This window comes from Tachyglossus aculeatus, chromosome 25 (genome assembly GCF_015852505.1).
Source record: "Tachyglossus aculeatus isolate mTacAcu1 chromosome 25, mTacAcu1.pri, whole genome shotgun sequence".
NCBI classification, from domain to species: Eukaryota; Metazoa; Chordata; class Mammalia; order Monotremata; family Tachyglossidae; genus Tachyglossus; species Tachyglossus aculeatus.
The window spans coordinates 18,315,913-18,343,475 of record NC_052090.1 but is presented as its reverse complement, the minus strand read 5'-3'; the positions used below and the strand labels follow the sequence as shown (position 1 = coordinate 18,343,475).

General features: G+C 41.3%; 1 protein-coding gene across 2 annotated transcripts in view; it reads left to right on the top strand.

Moving 5' to 3' along the window:
- The window catches only part of TOX (thymocyte selection associated high mobility group box), a 403,502-nt gene that overhangs the window by 339,164 nt on the left and 36,775 nt on the right, over positions 1-27,563 (top strand). Inside the window, exons 5-6 of one of the 2 annotated variants that reach the window (XM_038766697.1) lie at positions 15,427-15,705; positions 23,162-23,392. In XM_038766697.1, the coding sequence (XP_038622625.1) occupies positions 15,427-15,705; positions 23,162-23,392 (510 nt within the window). The remainder of the gene's footprint in view (positions 1-15,426; positions 15,706-23,161; positions 23,393-27,563) is intronic. The other variant, XM_038766698.1, reaches the window with a different exon arrangement.

Here is a 27,563-nt window from a genome sequence, read left to right as displayed (position 1 = left end):
TATGGGCCTGAGAGACAGAAGGACCTAGGTTCTAATCCTGCCTCTGCTACTTGTCTGCTGTGTGACCTTGGGCAAGTCACTTCACTTCTCTGTGCCTCAGTTACCTGTAAAATGGGGATTAATAATAATAATAATTTTGGTATTTGCTAAGCGCTTACTATGTGCCAAGCACTGTTCTAAGCACTGGGGGAGACTCAAGGTAATCAGGTTGTCCCACGTGGGGCTCACAGTCTTAATCCCCATTTTCCAGATGAGGTAACTGAGGCACAGAGAACTTAAGTAACTTGCCCAAAGTCACACAGCTGATAAGTGGCAGAGCCGGGATTTGAACCCATGACCTCTGACTCCCAAGCCTGGGCTCTTTCCACTGAACCACGCTGCTTCTCTGTAAGCTTCATGTGAGACATGGAATGTAGCCAAATGATCAGCTTGTATGTACCCTAGCAGTTAGTACAGTGCCTGGCACACAGTACGTGCTTAAATACCATATTATTTTTAATATAATGAAGGGGAATGCAACAGAAGTAGTAACATTCTATGTTTGCAGTGATCACTGTCTGTGAGAGCAAGTGTGACTTAACAGAGCAATACATGAGCAATGGTTCCACCCGTACCTTGCTTGCTCACATAAAATTCATTCTTTGCTCCATGGCCTTGGCTACACTTTGAGGTACCTGCTGCTGCTTTCAACTTAATTTCTTAGCTGTCCTATCTGCCCCAGATCTTTGTCAATTCCCAGTTACCGCCTACTGTGGGTTTTGTCATCCTCATCAATTAGGATAATAATGTAGGTCTCTTTCACTTTCGTTTAGAATCTAAGATGACCATACTGAACATGAGACTTTTTTTCCCCATGTGCAAATTTGGTGGGAAATACCGACACATGATTCAGCGTGACTGTATTTGATGTGTTTGGATGGAGAGGAAAGGGTGGATTTGAGCAATGTTGTGAAAGTAGAACTAACAGGATTAGATGAGATTGAATATGTGGGTTGAATGAAAGAGATGAGTTGAGGATAATGTCATAGGTACGGTCTTGTGAGAATGCAGACAATGGTGTTGTCTACAGTGATGGGAAAGACAGGGAGGACAAGGTTTGGGTGAGAGATGAGGAGCTCTGTATTGGACATATTTAGTTTGAGGTGATGGCGGGACATCCACATAGAGATGTCCTAAAGGCAGGAGGAAATGGAAGACTGTAGAGAAGGAGGAAGGTCAATTTGAGAATCACCCACAAGGAGATGGTAGTTGAAGAGATGGGAACAAATGAGTTCTTCAGGGGATTCGGTGTAGGTGGAGAATAAAAGGGGACCCGGAGCAGAGTCTTGAGGGACTTCCAGGGTTTGCAGGTGGGTGGCAGAGTAGGAACCTGCAAAAGAGACTGAGAAGGAGTAGTAAGAAAGATAGGAGGAGAACCAGGAGAGGACTGTGTCAGTGAACCCAAGGTTGGATAATGTTTCCAGGAGAAGGGGGTGAGCCACAGTGTCGAAGCCAGCTGAAGGATAAAGGAGGATTAGGCTAGAGTAGAGTCGATCAAATTTGGCAAGAAGAAAGTCAGTGGTGACTTCAGAGAGGCAGTTTCTGTGGAGTGGAGGAGGGGGAAACCAAATTGGAGGGAGATTGAGGTCAAAGAGAGAATTGGAGGAGAAGTAGTGGAAACAACTGGTTTAGACAGCTCATTCAGGGAGTTTGGAAAGGAATGGCAGGAGGGAGATGGGGCATTAACTGGAGGGGCTATGAGATCACAGGAGAGTTGTATAACAATAGTGAGTACTTGAGCATGTTTGAAAGCAGTGGAGAAGAAACCATTGGAAAGTGAACCATTGAAGGTGGTGCCTATAGGTGGGGGAAAGTGTTTGGATGGTGGATGAGCAATGGGGTCAGAGATGCAGGTGGAGGGGGTAGATATTAAGAGGGGACAGGAGATTGCCTCTCGAGGTACTGTTGGCAAAGATGGGAGAGTCAGAGAAGTACTGGGGGAGGGAGGGACTGAAGAGGAGCAGGGAGATTTTAGGAAAATCATGTCGGATGGTTTCAATTATATCAATAAAGTACATGACCAGGTCATTGGGGAAAGTCATGAGAGGAAGTGGTGGAGGAACCAGGGGTTTGAGGAGAAAGTTAAATGTGTGGAATAGCAGGGGTGGGCACTGGGAGTGGGAATCAATGAGGACGGAGAAGTATTGTTGTCGGCAAAGGAGAAAAGCAGCGTGACCTAGTGGAAAAAGCACGGGCCTGGGAGCCAGAGGATCAGCGTTCTAATTCCAGATTCACCTACTTGTCTGCTCTGTGACCTCGGGCAAGTCACTTAATTTATCTGAGCCTCAGTTCCCTCAACCTGTTCTCCCTCCTACTTTGACTGTGAGCCCCATGCCAGAGGGGGATGGCATCCAGCCTTATTAACTTGTACCTACCCCAAGCGCTTAGAGCACATAGTAAGTGCTTAACAAATACCATAAAAAACCACAAGGGAATTTCAGAATTGGTGAGGGTAGATATTGTAAAGCGACTGGAGATGATGAAGTTGAGCCCTAGTCAGTGAGTGGATGAGATGGGGGTGGGGAAGGGAGCAGGAGGTCGAGTTGAGGAAGGAGAGGAAGTGGACGGTGGAAGGGTGGTCGGGGAAAACCACGTGGTTATTGAAGTCTCTAAGGATCACTGTAGGGATGGAAAGAGAGAGAAAGAACGTGAAAAAGGGATTAAAATGGTTCAGAAAGTGGGAGGTTAGGTTTTAGGGGGCTGTAGATGACCGTGACTAGATTGAGTAGTAGAGGAGGAGGATGTGGACTTTGAAAGAAGGGAAAAAGAGGAATTGGGCAGGTGGGATGGGAGTGAGACAGACACCAACTCCTCCCCCTTTCCCAGTGAGTCTTGGGGAATGGGAAAAGATGAAAATCCCTCTGGAAAGAGCAGCTAGGGGGATGGTGTCATCTGGGGTGAACTAGATTTGAGCAATGGCAAGGAGGAGTAGTGATTGGGACAGGAACAGGTCAAGGATGAAGGGAAGCATTATCATTACAGTATTTAAGAGCTTACTAAGTGCCAAAAACTGTTCTAAGCATTGGGTTAGATACAACACAGCCCCTGACCCTCATGGGGTGTGCAGTGTAAGGGGGAAAGAGAACAGGAATTTAGTCCCTGTTTTACAGATAAGGAAACAGGCATCGAGAAGTTAAGTGACTTGCCCAAGGTCACACAGCAGACAAGTGGCAGAGCCAGGATTTAGAATCCAGATCCTCTGACTTCCAAGCCTGTGCTCTTTCTCACATTAAAAACTCTGATATTGATTTACATCTACATTAAAATTTACCAAAATCGGTTGTTTCAAAATAGTGCAGACACATTCATGGAATTGAAATGCCTATAGTGTAAATGTGAGTGGAAAGTCGATATGGCTGTAGAGTCATTTTTAAGGACCAATGAAGAAAATATATGGTTTTAAAAGAAAACATTAACCACATATTTCTGGGTATTAGAAAGGTCTGCTAGTAAAGCATTGCATCTTGGTTAATGTGGTGAAAGTCACCTTTTCAGAATGTCTCAATTTGACCACAGTTTTAACTGTTCGGAATCATAAATATATAGAGATTCCGACCCATAATTTGGAGCTAGCAGAATCATAAATAAAAATGTGTCCACGCTGTGCCCCTAAGCCCCATAATGATGGGTTCCTTAGAATTCACTCAATTGTATTTATTGAGTACTTAATGTGTGCAGAGCACTGTACTAAGCGTTTGGGTGAGTACAATACAATAAACAGAGGCATTCCCTGCCCACAGCAAGCTTACAATCTAGAAAGAACTGAATGCTCATCCTCTAGTTGCTTTAAACTGATTTTAAAACATTTCAGATCTAATTATGTGCTGTGCTATTTCTTTAGTTTAAATTTTAAATACTCTTAAAATAGTTATATGGGAAAGTGCAGCTTATTCAACTTTGTTACCTTTGTTTATTTTAAATATTAAATTAAGCACCAACTTTGGTCTTTCTTGGCCATTCCTAGCAAATGTAATTAATACTGTGAACACAGTTAATAGCCATGTAGAACACATCTGTGGTACTATCGCAAGCCAAATTTCAGTAATGGCGTGAGCCTTTTCAGTAGCTTCCTCCTGAACTGATGAGCTTGATTCTGAACCAAATCATTTTCCATTTTTCTCCATTCATTCTTTATATACAGTGCTCTGCACATAATAGTAATAATTAATTACTATTAATAGTAATAACATTTATTAAGTGCTTACTGAGTTGCCAGTGAGCTCATTGAGAGTTTGCAGGGATGGGGCCCATAAACATTTTTATTTTTTGAATTATAAGGTCTCATTGTTAAAGTTGAATGGCCTCAATTCAACTTTTTTGTACAAATATTCAAATCTGTGGCACTGACAGAAGTTTTTGGAAGAACTAGTTTAAAAGTGTCCTTATGGTCAAAACATGTGCCTTTCACACAGAGCAAAATGGCACACATGAAACCATCTTTATAAAGCGTGGGAGGCAGGAGACCCAAGCCTTGGCCTGCTCTGTGACCTTGGACAAGTTGCTCAACCTTTCTTGGCCTTGGTGTCACCATCTGTAAAATGGGAGTAAAATTCCTGCTCTCCCTGCCTATTAGATCGTGAGCCCCATGTGGGCCAGGGAGTGGGACTAATCTAATTTCCTTGTATTTATCCCAGAACTAAGCACAGTGCTTTGTAGATAATAGGTGCTAATTAAAATGTTATAAATAGTTCATCATGTATTATGTATAAAGGTAGGTAAAATGTTTCTAGAGTTAAGCATTTTAGAAAAGATCCTCATGAAACTTTGGATTCTGGTTGCGTGGTTTCAGCCTGCACTTTCTGTTGACACTGGAAATAGTAGACCTTTAAGTCAGATAACCCAAATTATTCACCATTAATACTTTAAAGTGAGTCACTGCTAAAAGTCTAATTGTTTGCTGAGAGGGTCCCCATTAGCAGATTTTGCAAGATCAAACAAATCAAAGGTATTCACCCAAATTAAAATGAAAACATGCAGTCAGAAGGCACTAAATGCACATGTGTGCTCCTGTAATAATAATTTTATTATCTCCATGTTGCAGGACAGCGTTTTAATTATGACCTTTTATATCTAAGGAAGCCATGTATTTGGGATTAAAAACCTATTTCTTTAACTAGTCTAGTTAAAGACTTTGGTTTGATGCATTCTGTGCTCCAACTTTTATAAAAAGCAGAGAACACTTCTAATAACACTTTTCTAATTTCATGGTTCAGTGCACAGTCAGTAAAGATTTAAATAATTCAGAAAGAAAGCCTATTCTGTTTCTTTATTAGAAGTTTGAGTCAGGCAAATTCTTTGACATTTAATAGGTTTTTAACCCTTTTAATAACTTCTTATTAAATTTATTGGAAGTTGTTTTAAAGAAAGGGTTATTATATGAGCATGAATAGCAGGCAGTAGTTTTTATGATTAGTTTTGAGACCTTGACCCCGTATGACTCAAAGGATATAAAAGTAAAAAGGAGAAAGGAATGTTAATAGTCACAAAATTAAGTATACACTAAGAAGTATGGAAACTGTATATGTCTGCATTCATGTCATTATCAGAACATGCTATAAAATTTTGCAGACTAATGTTTGAGTATTTAATTGTTTTAAAGGAGCTTAGGGTCACTTACAGAGTCAGGCACTTTAAAAGACAATAAAGTAGCTTTAATTTTGTTCTAGACTGATTTTACCAGGCTATAATTGTATGGCTATAATAGGAGAGGATTTTGCGCCTCTCCCCTATCTTGGTTTCATTTTATTTCTCTGTTTTAGGTTTTATTCTTTAAAGGATTACTGGACGAAATTTCCATAACAAAATATAAATTTAGAATTATACTTTTTGTACAAAATTGGAAGAATATATAATAGGCCTTCTGGCTAGCAAAGCTGATACTTTTACAAATTTACATGCAAAGTTTTTGTTCCCTAAATGAAATCCACAGTAGATGAGCAAAGTTAATTTCTAGGTACTTTAATAGCATTTGAGTAATCAGAACTCACTAAGGCAACTCTAAAATTTTTTCAATCTGATGCCACACTATTGTATAGCTGTTTCCAGCCTCATAATATCTCATGGCATCCCTATTTAATCGCAGAAGCAGAGACAAATGATGTAGGTTTTGGCATTTAGAGGCAGTACCATATTAGCAAACTACCTGGTTTGTTCAGGCCTAAAAATGCACTGTGCTCTCAAGTATCTGGATATTTCATGATCCCTCCCTCCCGCCCCCCTCCAAAAAAAAAAATCCTTCAACATAGCTGGATAATGACTTCAAGATGTTGATTTGGAGCCTGAATTAATTTTCTAGTGTAGACTCAGCCATAGAATAAAGAGCTGTTTGTGTGGAGTGAACATCAAAACATCAAATATCTTTGGAAAGATATTTTCCAAAGGTCAATTTCAGGTTTAACTTGGGTATGCGTACGGTAACCACATTTCTTTCTTTCATTACTATCTACCACCCCAACCCATTGTATTTCCTTCAGTGGATATCAACATTGCCCAAAGTGCACTGAATGGAAAGCACTTCATTCAAGACCCATTTTGGTACACAGTAAACAAAGCACTTGTGGGTTGACAGCAGCATATATGAATACACTTTTTGTGGGAGGTATAATGTCATCAGCAAACAAAAAAACCCTCATATTTAGTAGTTTAGATGCCGAAGTCCATTGAATACAAATAAAATATTTCACTGGCTACATTGCTGGGGGACTAGGCCAGAATTGGTTTCAAATCCAGTGTCTACCAAGAATTATCAAGAGCTACCTGAAAAGCACTGATGTAGATGATTGTGGGCTGGAAGGCTGAGCACAGATGTTGACTGAACGTCTCACGTGCCTAGCACAGTTCTAAGATGCTTGATTGCATCCAAAGGATAAGAAAAAAAAATCTGTCCTCCAGGAATTTCTAATCTTAGAGGGAAGTAAATAGGGAAAGCCCCTATTGGTCCAGCAATTACAAGAATGAATTGACTGGATCATGGCAAATGGGTCCAAGTTGAAGAATGGGTAGGTTTTAATAATAATAATAATAATGTTGGTATTTGTTAAGTGCTTACTATGTGCAAAGCACTGTTCTAAGCGCTGGGGTAGATACAAGGTAATCAGGTTGTCCCATGAGGGGCTCACAGTCCTCATCCCCATTTTACAGATGAGGGAACTGAGGCCCAGAGAAGTGAAGTGACTTGCCCAAAGTCACACAGCTGACAGGTGGTGGAGCCAGGATTTGAACCCACAGCCTCTGACTCCAAAGCCCGGGCTCTTTCCACTGAGCCACGCTGCCTCTTGCTCTATCCACTATGGCAAGCTGTCTCTAAGTACTAAGTATTTGGGAGAGTACAAAATAACAGAGCTAGTAGACTTGGTAGTCTAGAGTAGGAGACAAATATGTGTGACCTTAGACCAGTCACTTCACTTCTCTGTGCCTCAGTTATCTCATCAGTAAAATGGGGATTAAGACTCATACGGGACAGGGACTCTGTCCAACCTGATAAATTTGTATCTACCCCAGTGTCTAGTACAGTGCTCGGCATATAGTAAATGCCGAGGCCTGTACAGGGTAAAGATTCCCACTGAGAGGATGCTCTGGCCTAGGACTAATGATAGGCAGGAAATAATAATAATTGTGGTATTTGTTTAGCCTTTACTTTGTGCCAGGCAGTGTAGTAAGTGCTAGGGTAAATGCAAACTAATCGGGTTGGACATAGTCCCTGTCCCACATAGGGCTCATAGACTAAGGAGCCCTAATCCCCATTTTATAGATGAGGTAACTGAGACCCAGAGAAGTAAAGTGACTTGCCCAAGGCCACACAGCAGACTAGTGGCAGAGCCGGGATTAGAACCCAGATCCCCAAGGTCATGCTGCTTCCAGGTCGCAACTGTGCCAATGGGACACGTTGATCCAGGGCTCCGAGTGAGGTTTGTGGGTAGCAGCGATGCAGGATCTGCTTCACTTCCAGCCCCAAGATATGTGTCTTGCCAGGAAGCAGGGCTCCATAAGACTGTGGAAGCCCCGTAGTGTTCCCAAAGACTACTTCACCCTAGACCTAACTTTTTCCCCCCTAGGCTCCCCCAAAGGGAACCTCTGCCAAGCCAGAACGCAGGGGATCAGTGCTCTGCAAGCTCGGAGAAGGACACTGAGGGGGCCTCATCCTGGATGGCTTTTCCGTTTGCCAGACTCAGAGTTGTTGGGCCAGTACCCCCAAGGGATGCACTGATACAATATGTAATAAGGGAGGAAGTGCAGACTCTGGAGCAAATCAAGGTGGAAATTAAAAATCGAGCTCTAGGTATTCTTTTCTAAAATGCCCTTTCCGGTAGAAAACTAAATAATTTGTTAACCAAACTAATCAGATAAATCCTCTCTCTAATTGTCTACATGTAGCCACATCATCTCCCTCTCTCCGCCCCCTCCACCTCAAGTGTGGAGCAGAGCAGTCAAAGGAGTTTTAACTAGCAGGAAAGCTCATGTGGCCAGGAAGCGTGCCTTTGGTGGAGAAAGCTTTAACCTTTCCCAGGAATAATAATAATAATGATGGCATGTATTAAGCACTTACTATGTGCAAAGCACTGTTCTAAGCACTGGAGAGGTTACAAGGTGATCAGGTTGTCCCACGGGGGGCTCACAGTCTTAATCCCCGTATTACAGATGAGGGAACTGAGGCACAGAGAAGTTAAGTGACTTGCCCAAAGTCATACAGCTGACAATTGGCAGAGCTGGAATTTGAACCCATGACCTCTGACTCCAAAGCCCATGCTCTTTCCACTGAGCCACGCTGCTTATCAAGGAATGATAAGCTTTAGAAAGTGTTATTACTGTTGGGCAGAATTCTCTAACAAATTACGCTCCAAAGAATTTGGCTTTGCCACATGAATTAGTTTTATTATGGCCATGTTGACTCATGGAAATATAAATAAGGAGTCTTTAATGTTTGGCAGTAGGAACCTACCCAATAAGCATGGGCCATTCACTCTATTTATTCATTGGTTTCTGTAGGGGAATTTTAAAAAAAATCTGGGAGTTAAGGAGAGTGGGAATCTTTGTTCCCTGTTTTGAATACCTAGCAGAAAGAAGCTCATAGATTTACTCGTTGAGAGTGATTCCATTAAAAAGATCCACCTCCTGGAAGATTGGGCTAGCACTTCCTTTAGCTCATTCCCTTTACCTACTACATCACAGGTTTAGTATTGAATAGATATTGTCATTCCACTGGAATAGAACTCTTCAACATCTGGCTTAAATTGCAAATTAAACTATTTCAATTCAGAGCAGGAAGTCAAAGGAGTTTTAAGGCCACACTTGAGGTGGAGGGGGCGGAGAGAGGGAGATGATGTGGCTACATGTAGACAATTAGAGAGAGGATTTATCTGATTAGTTTGGTTAACAAATTATTTAGTTTTCTACCGGAAAGGGCATTTTAGAAAAGAATACCTAGAGCTCGATTTTTAATTTCCACCTTGATTTGCTCCAGAGTCTGCACTTTCATTGCAACACTGACCCAAAAAAAAAAATATATATATATATTTAAATATATGCCATACAAATATATATATATATATTTGTGTGTGTGTGTGTATATATGCATATATATACACATAAGTAATCTGGGGGCTTTTAAAGATGGCAACGTTTACAAGCTTTTCCTACGTCCCTCCAGTGAGGTATTCCACTGCCAAGTGAAATGGTTTCTTTTGCCTTTCCACCCCTTGCTGCTGAAAAGCCCTGCGTCTGAGTGAAGTTCCTTTTAGACTGTACGAGAGGTATGCATAAAATAGCCTGCTACGGTGGGGATGAGGGTAGATTTGAGTCACAGTTTAACTCCAACAGGGTCTCGCAGTAGCCCTGGGGAGAGCACTCAACTATGTTCTGTGTCAAACGATGACAGACAGGGGTAAATGGAAGGGCTTCGGAGATGCCTCACTTTCTCTTGTTCTTGCTACAACTGGCAGGCTTCCAAGCCTCCCCTGCTAACACCACAGAAAGCAGCAGCTGGTGAGTAACATTAGCAAACAAGGCCTCCGGGCTACTCATGTTCCAGCTCTCCGTTCACCAACTGCTATTCAGTGAAACAGCTGGATCAGAAGAGATACAGCCAAGAAGTAGTTAGAGTTTTATGTGTTCAACTGTTTTGATATAGATTGTCTGCTAGAGGCAGAGATAATGATAGCTTTCGAGGCTAATATGTTGGACTGGGAACAATGCTGATATGTTGAAAGAAGCAGTCAGGAAGGGTTTCAGAATGTATGCACGTTTACATAAATGGGTTATGTGTTGGCATATAATAGTAACTTGCTAATATTGACTAAAGTGAAATTGTGTGTCAGAATACACTGTTTTTTTGGATAAGCTTTGTGGGAAGGTGAATTTAGGTTGTATAGGGAGGCATCAGTTGTCTTTTCAAAAGGAAAGCCAGATGAATGTTTGGAAGGAAAATGATCAATATCTTCACCAACCCTTTCATGCGTGAAACAAAGAATTAAAACCACCGAAGGCTTACTGAAATATTTAGTTCTACCTTCTCCCACTACCTCTGTCTGCCTCCTATATATGAAGTTCTAGAGGTTCTTAGACATTTAGAGGAAAGGAGTGTAGGATAAGAGTCTTGTCAGGAATGACTCCTGCCACAAAGGAAACTGTAAAATTCCTACATAGTTAAGCATGATCTCTGCGGTTTCATTAGATATTGCTTTCCAAAAGATAGAAAAAAGGTTTGGGGAGGCCAGACAAAATCCTCTCCTGCTCTTGGTTGTTGCCACTGATTCTTACTTTGCAGTCTACTGATTTCTAAGTATATAACTGGGCATTTGCTGAACTTGGAAAAGATATAGACCCCTCCCACTGGCAAGGAACAATGTAGGTAAGGAAAAGCCAACTCGCATTACAAGGCCACAACCTTGGCACTATTCTTTGACTCACCTGCCTCCTTCAGCGTGCATATTCAGTTACCAATCATATCTGTATCTTCACAACATTTCCAGTCAGTCAGTCGTATTTATTGAGAGCTTACTGTGTGCAGAGCATTGTACTAAGCACTTGGGAGAGTACAATATAACAATTAACAGACACATTTCCTGCCCATAAAGAGCTTACAGTCCCTTCTTTAACATCCAAATTGCCACCGCACTGGTCCAAGCCCTTTACAGATCCCCTCTCCCCTACTGCATCGGCTTCCAGCCTCTCCCCTCTCCATTAGAAACTTCACTCTGCTGCTTATATCATTTTTCAATAAATACGATTGATTGATTGATTTTTCTAAAAGTCATTCTGTGCATGTCTCCCCATTCTCCATAAAGCTCCAATGGTTGCCCATCCATCTCGGCATCAAATAGAAACTCCTTACTATCGGCTTTAAAGGAAGCAGCGTGGTCTGGTGGATAGAGCACAGGTCTGGGAGTGAGAAGGACTAGATTCTAGTTCCAGCTCCGCCATGAGTCTGCTGAGTGACCTTGGGCAAGTCACTTTACTTCTCTGTGCCTCAGCTGTCTCACTTGTAAAATGAGGATTAAGACTGTGAGCCCAAGGTAGGACAGGGACTGTGCCCAACCCAATTACCTTGTATCTATTCCAGTGCTTAGTGCAGTGCCTGGCACATAGTAAGAGTGTAACAAATGCCATTATTATTATTTAAGGCAATCAGGTCTCTTCTCACCTATCCTTATTCCCCTCTCACCACAATCCAGCTTGCTCCACACAGCTTACTCCTCTATACCAGCCTAATGCACCATACCTCACTCTCATCTCTCACAACCGTTCATTCACGTCCTCCCTCCCGCAACTCCCTCCCCCTTCATTATAGACCACCACTCTCCCCATCTTCAGAGCCCTGCAAAAATCACATCTCCTCCAGGAATTCTTCCCTGATATCTCCCATCTTCACATTCTTTTTCCTTCCCTATGGTATCACCTATGCCCTTAGGTCCATTACCCTGTAAGCAGTCAAGTTCTCACCCCATCCCAGCCCCCTCAGCACTTATACACGTACCCTTATACTCTGTGGCTTCCTTTACCTGTAATTTATTTTAATGTCTATTATCCCCACTAGAATCTAGACTCCTTGAGGGCAGAGGTCATGTCGACTACCTAGTTTGCCCTCCCAACCACCTAATATTGTGCACTGAACCCAGTGAGTGCTCCATAAATCCCACTGATTAATTGAAACTTGCAGATAAATGTGTCTGCATATAAAGAACTTACTTTGTTTCTGAGTCCCTTGAAGGGAAGACAACATAAATAGTACATAAATATATTGACAGTTAGCGACTTGTTTAGAGTGAATAGCACTTTTTATCAGGAGTAATAAAGGTTGCTTTCATTTATTTTACCAACAGTATGGCTGTTGTGACAGGAGAAGCTGGTTAAATTTTTGCAGTCTGTTAAAGAACTGAAGACTTCTATTCAAGGCTTCAAAAGCATAGTAATAATAATAATGATGGTATTTATTAAGCACTTACTATGTGCAAAGCACTGTTCTAAGCACTGGGGGGATACGAGGTAATCAGGTTGTCCCATGTGGGGCTCACAGTCTTCATCCCCGTTTTACAGATGAGGTAACTGAGGCCCAGAGAAGTGAAGTGACTTGCCCAAAGTCACACAGCTGATAAGCGGCAGAGTTGGGATTAAAGCCCATGACCTCCGACTCCTAAGCCCGGGCTCTTTCCACTGAGCCACGCTGCTTCTCTTATACCACACACAGAGCATGCCTGTCTGGATCGAATGTCCTGCAGTGTCAGATAAAACAGTTGTGCACCTGTGCTTGGCTTAGGTCAAGCATAGATACTATTACATGAGTTTTCTGTAATATAAGGGTTTTCAAGAGTACAACTCCCACATTATAGAAAAACAGACTGGACATGCACACGTGTGTGTGCAGGCACGCACGCACACACACACACACACACACACACACACACACACACACACTTCTGCCATAGCATGGGAGTTGTTCTTACAACTCTGCATTAAGGAGAACAGCATAGTACTCACCCATTTGAAAGCCATATACACAATGGTTTCTTCCAACATCCCATTAGGGGAAAATTGTTCCCTAATGCCCTGCCAGCCTTTGAGCTAAAAACATGCATTATGGCAGTGGAGACTGTACACATGTAGGTTTGTTTCAGCCTCTTGGCTGGTGAGAAATTATATAACTTCCTAGTTTTGGTACCTGTCATTCAGGTTGCTCATTTTGTGTGTGTATATACATACACACATTTACAGCCAATAGGGTCAGCCTTTATTTGGCTCATGGACATAAGAAGTTTTCTACCACTTCCGGTTATTTTAGCCCTGTGAATACGCCTAATGGAAATCTATCCAGAACCAGGCAGAAGACCTAAAAGAAATGTGAACGTTTTCCCTTTATCCTATTTTTGGCTGTCATGGCAATGGGAGCATTTATGGAAACACCGAATGCTGGCCAACATGGAGGAGAGTTAGGCTTGGAGTTGGCAGTGTTGGGATAAGGGATCAGTAGCAGAACATTTTCTGGAGACTGTTGAATTTCAACACTATTTTCAGAGTCTTACAATTCAGTTTATACTAGCGTTCATTCTGGGGTGAGAGAAAGAGGCGAGTTCCCAGAAGTTGGAAGGAAAGAATATAATAATAGTTGTGGTATTTCTTAAGTACTTACCATATGCCAAGTACCGTGTTAAGTGATGGGGATTAAATCAGGTCACCTGGGGCTCACAGTGTAAGTAGAAGAGAGAGTAGGTATTGAACCCCCATTTCATGGATGAGGTAACTAAAAAACAGAGAAATTACATGACTTCCCCAAGGTCACACAGCAATAAGTGGTGGAACGGGGATTAGAGCCCAGGTCTGTGTTCTTTTCTCTAGGCCACGCTGCTTCTCAGAAGCAGCTCGGGTTGTGGAATAGAGGAGGACAGTAAGACAATTAGGTAGCTTTAAATCTTGGGTGCGGGGGGAAGGAAACATATTTTAGGGATGTCAGCAATTTTAGCAAGATGGTTCCTTCCAGGGCCAGACTACTGGGATGTGTTTGAATGCAGATCTCAGGAAAGGACAACCCCTCCAAAATCAGGATACTCATGACCAAGTACACCCAGTTTTCCTATGATGTGGAGGTTGCGTTCTTGAAAAAACATCCACGTTAAGGAAAACTCGGGCCATAGAACACACCCTTGTCTGCGACCATGTGCACAATCGTTTCTTCCACTAACACACTGTGCTGTTTCCAAAACAGTACATGATGTTGGAAGAAAGTTCCCTCATTCCCTAAAATGTATTCTAGTCCAAAAAGATAGTAAAGCACATACAATACCACAGAGCAAGTGTAGGTAAAATTGCATCAAGAGCATGGAGGAATATTTTAAGGGAAAAAATTAATGTGCGTATGTTAATTAATTGGACCATTATTGTATTTCCATATCATAGTGACATTTGTCGGCAGGTAATTATTGTCAGATTTTTAACTCACCCACGTGAGACAATCTTCTGAGACAATCTGGTTAATAAAACTGTGTTAATTTCAGTTTTGAAATGTCACTTTACCCTTAAATTTCCTCCAGAGCATTTTCCCTACTCGCTCCAAAAATAAAAGAGAAAGTCACCAGAGCTAGAAACTGAGTTGTCTTGGTGGCTATCACAGATTGTTCTCCATCATGGTAAATTTGCATATGCTGGAGGATAATTATATGAAATCCTCTGTTACAGCCCTGTACAGTACATTTGACCTCTGGATAAGTAAAGCGCTTCATCCTCCAATGCTTTTAATTCTAATCCTTGCAAAGACTGAATTCATTGCTTGAATTAAAAGAGTGAGTTTCATTAATGCTAAAAAGCGGTGACCCAGATAGCGCAATGGATTAATATGGTGACCTTGCAACTTCAGAGCTTTATTTTGAGAAATGACTGTTGAATCAAATCAGTTCAATAGTCAATTAATCAATCAGTCTATTCTTGACTGGAGTGTTGAAAATTTGAGACCTTTCAAAACTACAAACTCTCAGACTTCCTGCAAACCTCTTCTCCGCCAAGGGGCTTGGCACACTACAAGAAAGTTTGATGAATTGCCGTATCGGCTGTAATCCCCGACAGCATAATTGTGTCCAGTGTTTCCACGAAAACATCATCCTAGAGAAACAAGTACCGGGAAAAGCTATTAGCGACGCATGTTTATTCCCACTAATTCTGAAAAAAAAATTAAATAAATAAATCAGCTAACCAGATTGTGAGCAGTGTAATATATTGTTGTTGATGTACTTCACCAGTTCTATCATTTGGGTTATTTACAACACCTTTGTGCTGAATTAAACTCTCAGGATTATTGGACCCTGGGAGAAACGCATGGATCAACAGGGCTTTGTGAGTCTGAAGGGAGCAAACTTATTAGCAGCATATTCATGGAAAATTATTCCTTTCCAACTTTCCTTTTAGATGCAAGATATACGGAGTACAGAAGGAGCCCAATATAGTCCCCATCCTCAGATGGCAGCCATGAGACCAAGGGTTCAGCCTGCAGATATTAGGCAGCCAGGAATGATGCAGCATGGTCAGCTGACGACCATTAACCAGTCCCAACTCAGTGCTCAGCTTGGTTTGAATATGGGTGGAAACAATGTTCCCCATAACTCTCCATCTCCACCTGGAAGCAAGTCTGCGACTCCTTCACCATCCAGTTCAGTCCATGAAGATGAAGGGGATGATACCTCTAAGGTATGAATAGGTTACTTTTAGGACTTACTGAATGAGTCAGTTGCTCAAAGCTATCTTTTGGCACCTTTCTGCCTGGCCCTTGCCAGGCACAACATACAGATTGCTACGTTGCAAATGAGGAAAGGTCACTGAGGCCACAGCAGATATCTAAGGATTCCCGAAACGAATAAAGCCTCTACCTGCCCTGCTCCCTCTGCCAGTGTCCGACAAAGCCTTTAGCTAGAAAGGCCTTTGACTCAAATACTCTGCAATTGATTGCATTTACTGAGTGTTTACTGGACACAAGATGCCAGACCTACGTCATGGAAAGAGAACCAATCTTCAAGTATTCAAAATGTAGCAAATAATCAATGCTAAACTATGAAAAGTGCCCTGCGAGGATTAGTATTCTTATTTTTAAATAAGCACAAAGCTACGGCGGGGATTGTCTGGCTTTTCACTGAGCTCCATCTCAGTGGAAGCTTGTACCAACCACAAAGATAAGAAAACTTTCTCTAATGGCCTCACTGTCTCAACTGGAAAGCTTTTATGATTTTAGGAGCCCAAGATGAGAGCAATAAGCCATTCTGTTGCCACTCAAAATGGATATAGCCCAGTTAAATTACAACTTAGAGATGCTAGAGAGCAACCAGCAAGAGCTTTTGGAAGAGACACCCATGTTCATATGGCCAACATAAAAATAAAGTTGGAGTAAGGAAAGCATTACTTATCCAATTCAACCCAGCCATCAAAGCAGTTGATCTGAGATTTATTCTCAATATTGGAGGGAAAATATGAATTTAAATGTTAGGTTTTCATACTGAAACCCATGCAGTAAAATAAGCATATAAATTGATCATTCAAACGTAGTATTTGGGAACTGTACTCCTTTTTACACCAGTAAGCAAAAATGCCCACTGATCACCAAATCCCTGTTTTAATTCCTAATAAACTTCTTTTGGTTACCGGTTGCCTAGTCCTGAACAATGCATTATAGTTAACAACTGCCTTATTGGCCACATGTGGATAATTCTGTTGAAATCTTCATTAGTGATCTGGAAATTTCATTTGCATATAAGCTACTTACGCTCACAAAGGTCAAAGAATTGAATTTTTTTCCAGTGACTTTGGAACCAGATACGAGTAGTCCGGAACATGGTTCCGTGGTTCCAGCAAGTAATTTCAGATTCGTTTTTGAAATGATACCTTAGATGGACAGTCCCATGTTGTTGTTATTTTAATTAAAGCTCAGTTACAACTTCAGAGACAGCAGTGAGTTATAGAGTGTAAATTTACTGAGCTCTTTTTTGTGTTTCATCTCCCTTTACTTACTGAATCATTTGCCCCCCCAAAAAAAGGAAATTAGTATTCTAATAAAGTTTTGCAAGGTAGTAACAATTAAAATAATTTTCTATCAAAATCACCAATTTTTCTGCCAGCTTATTCAGTCTTTAAAAGGGGTTTGTCCCAATTTTGTAGATGTATATCAATTGATGAATGCATGAAATATTAGATTTGTGGTAACTGGAAAATATCAACTTGATTGTTTCATTTTTGCCTTTGGATTTGGGGTTAGCTCAAGATCTTTTACTCATGATTGTTTGAGTCACCAAAATAATGATCTCTTTGCAGCTTTGATGCAACTGAAAACAACTGTTTCATATCATTCATTCTATTTCAGAAAAATCTGTTTTTAATAGTAGTACACATCTCAAATAATGCATGAAGAATAAAACTAAAAAAAAAAACCCTAAAGTACTCTTAATGATTTGCCATATTGATTGAAACCTTCCTTTAATTTAACAGTATTGGCTATTGCCAGTAAATATTGTGGTGATCGCATGCACTTTTTTTCCACTTTGCTGAAATTTTGCACAATTCCATGTCTTTAAAATGAGAAAATTATTCAAAGAATCAATCTTATTTTATGCAGCATTAGTATCAATTGCACCAATATAATTAACCATAACTCTCTAATGATGTGATATCCATAATCTTTTTTGCTCAACTGTCTTTAGTTGGATTAAATTTTCCCCACCTCCTGTTTGTTTTTAACCATACTTCTATTCTAAATTAAACCACTCTCCTACCACAGTTCTAGGAGCAATCCTTTAATTTCTCTCCCACTTATGACCACAGTAGTCAAACACCAGCCCAGATACCCAAAAGAAATTTGGAAATTCCAGCTCATGATAAATAGTATAAACCAGAAGACTTTATTATCCACCATTCATGTGTTGGGCTGAGTAGAGTTTTGTAATGAACAGCTCCAGGTCAAAATGAAAAATATTTAAACTGCCCATTAAATGTTTGTCAACAAGTGAAATGAAGGAAGGTACCCTGGTCTAAGCAGACTTCAGCCAGCAAACTTCCCAGCTGAACTCTTTGTGTTCTTCTTAGGCAATTATATCCACATTTGAAGAAACCAACTTCAGTTTATTCCACTGGGTAATGCAGTGAAATAAGTCGATTTTGGAAGTGGAAGGCTTGTTGTGTTTCTAGATTTGTCAATAGGAAAAAAAAATCACTGTATAAGGCTAATACTCTTCCTTATTGATTGATTAATAACTACACCCATTTCTGGTCACTCCTAAGGTAGGTGACCTTTGCTGATAAAGCAGCTGTTTTTTCTGGCCTTGTATCCTGAAGGCCATGTGGAGTGAGGAAACGTGGACCTGAGCGTTCAAAGCTTATTGTCTTTGGCTTGTCACTCAGGACTAGTAGCTTTAGAAACCCAAAAAGCTGCCAGCACTGAGTACCTGCACATATGGTATCATCTCTCCCTTAAACAGATCCTGGCTTGAATCAGAGTCCTAGAATGGTCCTGAATTCGAATTGCGTAGTAGCACCAACTCTCTCTCTCTCTCTCTCTCTCTCTCTCTCTCTCTCTCTCTCACACACACACACACACACACACACACACACACACACACGAAAGGCCACATTCCATGGAGTTACACAGATTAAGAACCTAGGTTTGGTGGCCCTTCTCCACTTTACGTTTTAATCAACCCCCCCGAACATTTGCTACCGAAGACCGGTACCTGTGGAGAGTGGAAATTCAAGTACACATCTGCTCTTCTGCAAATAAATGGGAGAGACTCTGTTGCAAATGACACTAAAATAAGGGTTGCTTGCTCACCACTTCCTAAAAGTTACACAAGATTCGTGGAGTTAGAAGCATTGATACTCAACCAATTTGGGGTTGACACTAAATGCAGTTTCTTCTAGGAAAGGTTAGAAAAAGTGATCACTGACTCGGGCCTTACTTGCCTTCATATTCAGACATTCGTACTTCACAAAACCTTGTGTGGCAGCCAGGCTGTGCCAGGTACTAGGTTATCTTGATATGGTGACCTCCCAATTTGCAAAAGACACAATAGAGGTCCACACTAAATGATTGCCCAGAATAACCCAGTGAACCAGTGATAAAGCAGAGTACAGATCTGTCTTACCCCGACCCTTCAGGCTCATGTCCAACTTGCCCACTTTGCAGGCCTTGGCCTTGTTCTCTCTCTCAACGCCTCTCAAAAATGAGCCAAAAAACAGCTAGCTGGCAATTCAAAATCAGTAATTCAATCTGGATCATTCAAGCAAAACATTCCATTTTTCCTCCATCATGCAACCCTTTGCCTGGATGATCCAGATCATTGTCTCAGTTCCCCTTTTTCCTGTGACCCACCAAGATAAGGGAGATTCATGCCAAACCCTACTGAATCATTTCCAGGTCCCCTAAAGATCATTGCTACTCAGTAACTTGGAAATTATCAGGCACAGAGTGTGCCCCCAATTTCATTTGGTTTCAAAAAGCCTAGTCCACTCTTGTGTACATTTCTTTCATAATTCACACTATACTGAATCATTAAACGATTAAGAGGTATTGTCAACCCCAGTGAAAAGAGGTCAGAAGCAATGTAGGCTTTCATATGTGTCTTTCACAGTGGATTAAGGGACTTTTTTCACATGTTTGAATTTTTGCTTGAGGGAATTTTAGATAGTACAGTAGAAGTGTTGCTTCTTTCCTTTCTCTAAAGTTGCAAAAAAATTCACAAACAGAAACATGATTACCACAGAACTGCTGAAACATACCCTGTTTATATCGTAGAGATTTTACAATATTTACTTTATACGATAAGAGTTAGAGTTCTATGGTGTTTGTTCAGCCTATCATGCAGATGGTGCTTGATTAAAATCTATTTTAAACTGCAACAATTACTGCAAGATAGTGAGCATAAAACAGCTCTCCTAGCCCCATTAAAGGCTTTGACACTGTTGCAGTTCTTTTTAAATATGCTTATAGACATTTCTAACTTCTCCAGTGCCAGTTAGATATCAGTGATTGGCTTTCTAAGATAGTTTTGTCTCCTGCGCTACAATTTCTTTAAATGTATTGGCTGAGCTATGCAGCACATGAATTTTTAAAATTGAAGATTATTTTCTTGTGATAAATAAGTTAAATACCTCACTATAATTAAGCAGTGAGGCCTGACAGGAGGTGTGTTACCAGGAGCTAACTACACCCCTAGGGAGATAGAGGAATAAATCTGTGCCTAGCAGGTTTAAAGAACCTGGGACTGGGCAGTCCCTCTGTAAAAATGTTTTCCTTTATGGGATTGCTTTAAAAGTGAAATTGGTTAGAGCCATCATTAGAGCACAATCCTGACCATTTTCAAGATTGTCTTCCCTATTACCCATGACATTTGTCAGAGGTTTGCCTCAAAGTCATGTGCTGACTTAAAACAACCAGTTCTTTACAGCTGTTGGAACAACTCACATGGGAATTTGTTTTAATGGTGGTTAGGAAATGGTTAAGTGGTCCATTTCAAATAGCCCGGCACACAATAATAATAATAATAATAATGATAATAATAACAGTGGTATTTGTTTAAGCCTTTACTATGTGCCAAACACTGAGCTAATCCCTGGAGCAGAATCAAAACCTTCAGATCAAACACAGTCACTGTCCCACACGACAGACTCAGTTCATTCAGTTGTATTTATTGAGCGCTTATTGTGCGTATAACACTGTACTAAGCGCTTGGAAAGTACAATTCAGCAACAAAGATAGACAAACCCTACACACATCGGGCTTACAGCCTAGAGGGGATCTAAGGGGGAGGGAGACTAAGTACTTACTCCCCATTTTACAGGTGAGTAAACAAGCAGAGAACTTCAGTGGATTACCTAAGATCACAAGGTAGGCAAATGACAGAATGGACTTAGAACCCAGATCCTCTGACTTCCTGGCCACTAGGCCATGCTACTTATCAGAATTTGTTGAAGACATGAAAATAGACTTAAAAATTTAGAGGTGCATGTACATGATTATCGAGTTGAGAAGGAAGATGTAGTATCTCTTGGATATCAAGACTCTTTCATAAGCTTAACATTATGTGATGTAATTGCCCTAAACGAGAGCACTGTACTTAAAATATAGGATGAATGGCCACTTACCCACCACATTAGCCAACTTCTAACCCAATAGTACTTCACCAATGTGTGCTGCATTTATTGCACAATCTGAAAGTTGATCAGTTACCAGCTGATAAATGCACCTAGGTCACAGTCCTATAACAGAGAGAATCATGAGAGAAACTCTCTCCTCCTGGGCTTCTCAGATATTGACTGTGCCCGCTATGGCAAAAAGAGTAGCAGGTAGAAGAAAAAACTCCCTTGGATTCTGTGAGGTTATCCCAGGCGAGAGCATCAGAGGTGGTGGCTAGATTGGATGTTAATATGAATTGCTGAAATTCAGCAGGCAGGATGAGTGTGATCCCATAGGCCAGATTAGGGTTCCGGCCTAGCGATGGCCATGTTAGAGTTAAAAGCAGGAGCCTCGGGAGCAGCCAGGAGTACCCCCCCACACACATACCCCTCAACCCCTGTCTCAGAAGTAACATCGGACTGGCCAGTGCGCTGACATCAGGGTTCCTGGAGAAGGCCCCAGAGTACGATTAGAAGTACGTGGCTGTACTCATAACAGTAGTTGGGTGCTTTGACATTAGTTGATTTGGGCGCCAACCAGGTTGTTTTACGAGGGTTTCTCTTCCAAGAATCTACTTGTCCCCACCAGATGCAGCCATTTTGTGGTACTTAAGTGCTTTAAACCCCAAATTAGGGGGAGACAGAGTGTACCTCATCTGGCAACATACAAAAAGCATAACACAACAAGACTATCTCCTCAGTTAACTGTCCACAGATTCCCTCTTCTCTGAGATAGTGGCCCAGCCCCAGTTAAGACTACAAGCTCCAGTCCACATCCCAGTTTGAATATTCTGTCAATCAGTCAGATTTATTGAGCTCCTACCATGTGCAAAGCATTGTACTAAGCACTTGGCTGTAATAGATGTAGGAGACCGAAACATAGTAATTTACAGACAGGAGGGAGAAGGGCTTAAATAGTAGCTTAAGTGTATCAATATGGAAAAAAGCACTTACTCTGCCACAAATTCTGTTCAACCTAATAGGCGAAAACAAATTTAATAAAAGCTGATGGCTGGTTTAATACCTTCTCCATATACTGTATGTGGTCAGCTCTTGCTGACCACGCCCCAGTGAACTCTTTGCCAGGAATCACGAGTCTGCTTAACATTGCAGCAACTTCAATGTTAACATTATTCTGAGGATGTACTTCCAGACACCCAAATGTGCATATGAAGGTTACCCAGTAGCGTAAATATTGAAAACTCCTGAAAGAAGGTAGCAACATCTTGGCCCCTGAATTGAGATTAAAATCCCTAAGAACCCCTACTGTCAAGATAATTCAAGTTTTCAAATAAAATAGACATGAGTATTGGATACCTAATGTAATTTTATGTCAGAGCCAAATATAAGTTCTGCCACATTAGTGAGAATGGACCCGAGTAGCATATAACTTGAAGTAACTGCTGGTTTAAAAAAAATGGAGAAGAAAGATCTGAACACAGAAAGAAATGGTATTAGTTTAGGAAATCTGAGATTAAATAAATTCCAAGATACACCCACCAGGGCAGCTGCAGGCTTCATCCGTTTCACCTTAGATCGGGAAAAGTTTGACGGAGCAGGGTTTTTTTTTTATAGATTTAAATGCCAACCAACAGGGCAAAACCTCCAAAGGAAAAATAAATTCCAGGAGGAGCTCATGTACCAGTACCGCACATACCAGTAATGGTTCATGTGACAAAATCAGTGATCATCCAGACCTAGGCAGCACCCCAATAGCCACATGACCCACAGAGAGAAAGGCCAAAACAGGAGAATGCATCATTTTCCAAAAACAAATTGATTTTCATTTTAAAGCCTTGTTATGGTTGGAGATTAACATGTCAAAACTTCTAGGAACTGAAAGTTAATTCCCGAAATGCCATTTTGATTTGTGAAATCCAAGGGGATGGGGCTGATATGTGTGTAGGTATGTGTGTATGAGCAAGCCTCAAAGTAAAACAGATGTTTATCTTGGCAACTGTCCCTCTGAAACCCTACTTTGATTTTATTTCAGATAAATGGAGGAGAGAAACGGCCTGCCTCTGACTTGGGCAAGAAACCAAAAACTCCCAAAAAGAAGAAGAAGAAGGATCCAAATGAACCCCAGAAGCCTGTATCTGCCTATGCGTTATTCTTCCGAGACACACAGGCAGCCATCAAAGGCCAAAACCCAAATGCTACATTTGGTGAAGTCTCTAAAATTGTAGCTTCAATGTGGGATGGTTTAGGAGAGGAACAAAAACAGGTAAGCCATGACCCAGAACAGGGTAACAATTCATTTTGGATTTGTGGACTTGGGGGAGCAGGGAGGAGTTTTGAATTGATCACTCAATAACCAGATCCAAATCAGACCAATGGGACACACCAGAATTCGAGAGTAGGACTATTTTTACCTCATTTAACACTCTTATAGAGCTACTATCAATAGTATGCCCAGTTTTAAAATGCAGGGATTGCATTTTTGCAAAACCTGCGACAAAGAAAAACCATTCTGTAGTATTCACCTGCTTCAAAGTTGTACACATGATGTAGAACTGTATGCATGCTAGCTCTTGTTTCAGTTTACAGTGAAGTAATTCAGTAAAGGCTTTTTGGTACCATTGCACTCAGCTTCTAGTGTGCATTTTGAGATGAGAACAGGGAGTTAGGGAACATTCTTCCCACAACAAGAATCTATTTAGGTACAGTGGGAGGCAGCGAGTTTGTACAGAATATGGTGAGTTTTTCCTTAATGCAGGGTTTTGCAAGAACACAACCCCAACATTAAAGGAAAATTGGGAGTTCTGTATTCCCCTCCCCAAAGCTGCCAAAAATGACTAAAGAGATTCTTGCGGGATCTTTTGAAGACTATCCACACAGCTCAACCGTTCGTTCTTCTGAGGCGCAAGTTTCACAACTCTCTTTTACTCTCAGCTAATTTAACTTAAAGTTTGAGTTTCTTCCCTGAGTCCCTCCCCAAAGACTACTAGAGTGTGTTCTCCAAACCCTTCTCTGATATACTTCCAAGTTCTGTTAAGTGGAACCATGTTCTTCGCCTTGTCTTTTTGCCCATGCTTAGCCCTGGGGTCTCTGAATATCAAACTGGGGAAGTGTTGTGCACTCTGCATCTCAGCCATGTCCTGACATCTTTCTGAAGCCCTTTTTGGAAATGGGGAATCATTTGGGCAGGTATTTCTGAGAGAACCCTTGGGGCACTTCTTCAACGGCCAAATTCTGCTGTAGACTTCCAAGCTTTGAGCAAGCTCACTATTACAGCTTCACCTTACATGGATTCCCTGGCTCACTCAATACAGCAGTGTCACAGGTATGGAAGTGTGGAGCCTTAAAAATGCTGAAGTGGGTGCAGATTTATCCAGTAGGATATCTGAGCAACCCAATTAAGATGCCTTATTTATATTTGTACTTGCCTGATCTACTGGTAGAGATCTGACACCTCCTTTTCCCAGGATTTTGAGGTCACTTACTACCAACAAGCAAAGCATCACTCCCAAACTTGCCCTGTTTCATTCACCAGTCAATCATACGTACTGAGAAGTTACTGTGTACAGAGCACTATACTAAGTGCTCGGGAGAATATGGTATAACCGAGTTGGTGGATGTGTTCCCTGTCCACAAGAAGCCCTTAGTCTAGAGAGGTCTAGAAGGGTCTTCTCCAACCTGGAAGGGTCTCCCAGTTGGGAAGTGTCCATGGCAATGGTTTTCACAAAACAGACTCTACAAGTCCTATTCTTTAAACTCCTCTAAACTATGCAGAAGCTGCTAACATTACTTTCCTCCCCTGGCCTCCCCCATCCTCTGCGTTTTGAATAGAAAATCTTGAGATTTCATACTCAAGGAATCTCTTCAGTAGACACCACCACCATGGAACATCATGGAGTTGTCAGAGGCTGCTGAAGTGTTCCCTCAAGGCAGCATTTTTTTTTTTTACAAAGTTTTTGTAGCTACCATCTTTCTGAGTCCCTCATCACTTATAACCCTAATGAAATATGACTCCAGACCAGTGGGGCAGGTTGGCAACTGAAAGTTGGGACCTGGCCACTGGGTTGGAGGGGGAGTGGCCAGAGAGAATGGGCTTTGTAGAGTGCTTGAATCTCAGGAAGGAACAGAGTAAGTTTCAGAGGAGATGAGTTGAAGAAGGTCAGAACACCACTCAAGGAGATGGATACGGGAAGGATCCTAAGCCCCTTCGCAGCTTCCCATTTCCTGGTTTGGACCAAAAGAGTGACAACTTCAACCCAGAATTACAGGGCAATGTTGCCACAGTTAATCAGGCTGTGCGTAAATTAGGGCAATGCCTCATTATCTTTCTCCAACGGTATATATTGCCTTCATTAGCAAAGCGTTGCAGTGGACAGTTGTGTGCATCCTGCCAGAATCAGATGTAGTCCAGCAAGCAAAATTTAGGAGCGGCGGGGATCAGTGTAAGCACCATCCTGCCAGAATGAACTCAAAATGCATAAGACTAAAATGAACAACTCTACCCTCAGCTGCCAAGGGAGGCAGAGCCTTCCAGTAATGCTTAAATACCCCATTTTGTATAGAATGTTCTAATTTTCACCACTTTTGATCCCTTTGTTAATCCATTTCTAGTTCCATTGTAAACTCCTTTTCCTTGGATTTCTGTATTTCTGTATTCATCTCAACAGCATCAGTGGCTCTGGGGTCTTCATTTGGGGAATGAAAGATTAAAGGGTGTTTCTTTGACTAGGAACTGTAAACAGAATCATGCCAAAGTCCAGGGTGTTCATACATCAAAGAAAGGAAAAAAAGTACTTCTCTCCCATTTATATTTTATCTCTTTCAAAAGTTTCTAAGAATACACTGTGGATTTTGTTACGAAAAAAGGAGCCCTACTGATGGGTCAGGTGCAGCAACAGAAAAATCAATTCTACGATACAGATGCCCATGCCTGTTGTTATTCATTTAAATGACGGCACTGAGCCTGGCCTTTGGCTCTTAGATTGTTCTGCTTGCTGAAATAGTGATTTCCCGGGAGGGAGGGAGCTTGGGGAAGAGAGTGGCCACCCTTTGCCAAAATGTGAGGAACAGGACCCACATCCTATAATAATAATAATAGTAATAATGTTTTTTTTAAGTGCTTACTATGTTCAGTGCCTGGCATATAGTAAGTGCTTAACAAATACTACAATTATATGTCAAGCACTGTTCTAAGCACTGAGGTAGATAAAAGTTAATCAAGTTGGACACATGGGGCTCACAGTCGTAATTCCCAGTTTACAGATGAGGTAACTGAGGCCCAGAGAAGTGAACTAACTTGCCCAAGGTCACAGCAGACAAGTGGTGGAGCCGGGATGAGAACCCAGTTCCTTCTGACTCTCGGGCCCAGGCTGTATCCACTAGGCCACCCTGCTTCTCAAGCCCACCAGAATTGATCCTTCAAGGAGCATTAGATCTCCATCTCCATAAACGGCAGCTCTTCCACTGCAGCTAGGAAGAGCCACTAGCAATGTGTGAGTGCTTAGGTTTTACACTGTAATACCAGAAGAGTTCAGCAAAATATGCACAGGGATGATGGTGGCGCATAACCAACTGTTCTTTCCCTTTATGTTGACATATTGTGCCAACACAATGCTATATCTGGGTCTCACACTTAAATTAATTCGACTCAACCCTCATTTAATTCTGAAATCGGAAAGCACATAGAAGCGTCTCTACTGGCATTTATTTTTCAAGGCACGTTGCTGGAGCAAATCAGAGGCAGGCAGGCTGTTAAAATCCAAAATTTTAGAAAGTGCCTGTTAGAAAACAACCCAACTAAATGCCATTGGCTTTGTTCAGACAGCTGGTTGAAATAGAAGGCTAGGATTTCCAGGAGCACAATTGTTCAAAACTCCGGTAGCTCTAATAGCCCACAATTATGAACAGCTACAAATATAAACACAAACTGGGAAAAATGGACAAAATTAAATGATGACCTACTGGGGGCTTAGAAAATTATACTGTTTAGGAAAAGGCATTTATTAAGGGTATTACAATTGAGCGTGTCGATGACAGCAAAGGGGAAGTGTCTAATAGAGTTGTTGTGGGCTTAAAGCACATGCTTCCACTTGGTGGAGTGTAGAAGAGATTTAGAAGTTACTGCAGTGTGGCAAGTCTTTATTTTCAGAATTCGTGGTGAGTGGGAAACTACTGTGTGCTTTGGTTTCCATAAAGATACTTTATAAAGATGGCAAGCAAAAGGAACCTTCAGAGAAATAAGCGAGGCAATCATCACAGGGAACCCAAATAGCGCCTTGCTAATTATTCTCCCTCAAAACATCACTGAGTAGAAAACTCCCCTTTTTAATACTTTAGAAGGTGGTGTGGAATCTGGATCAGACAACAGAATTGTGGGCGGGATTCCAACTGGAGGTTTTAACTGCTAATGGATCGAAAGACAATGGCTAAGCCATTTC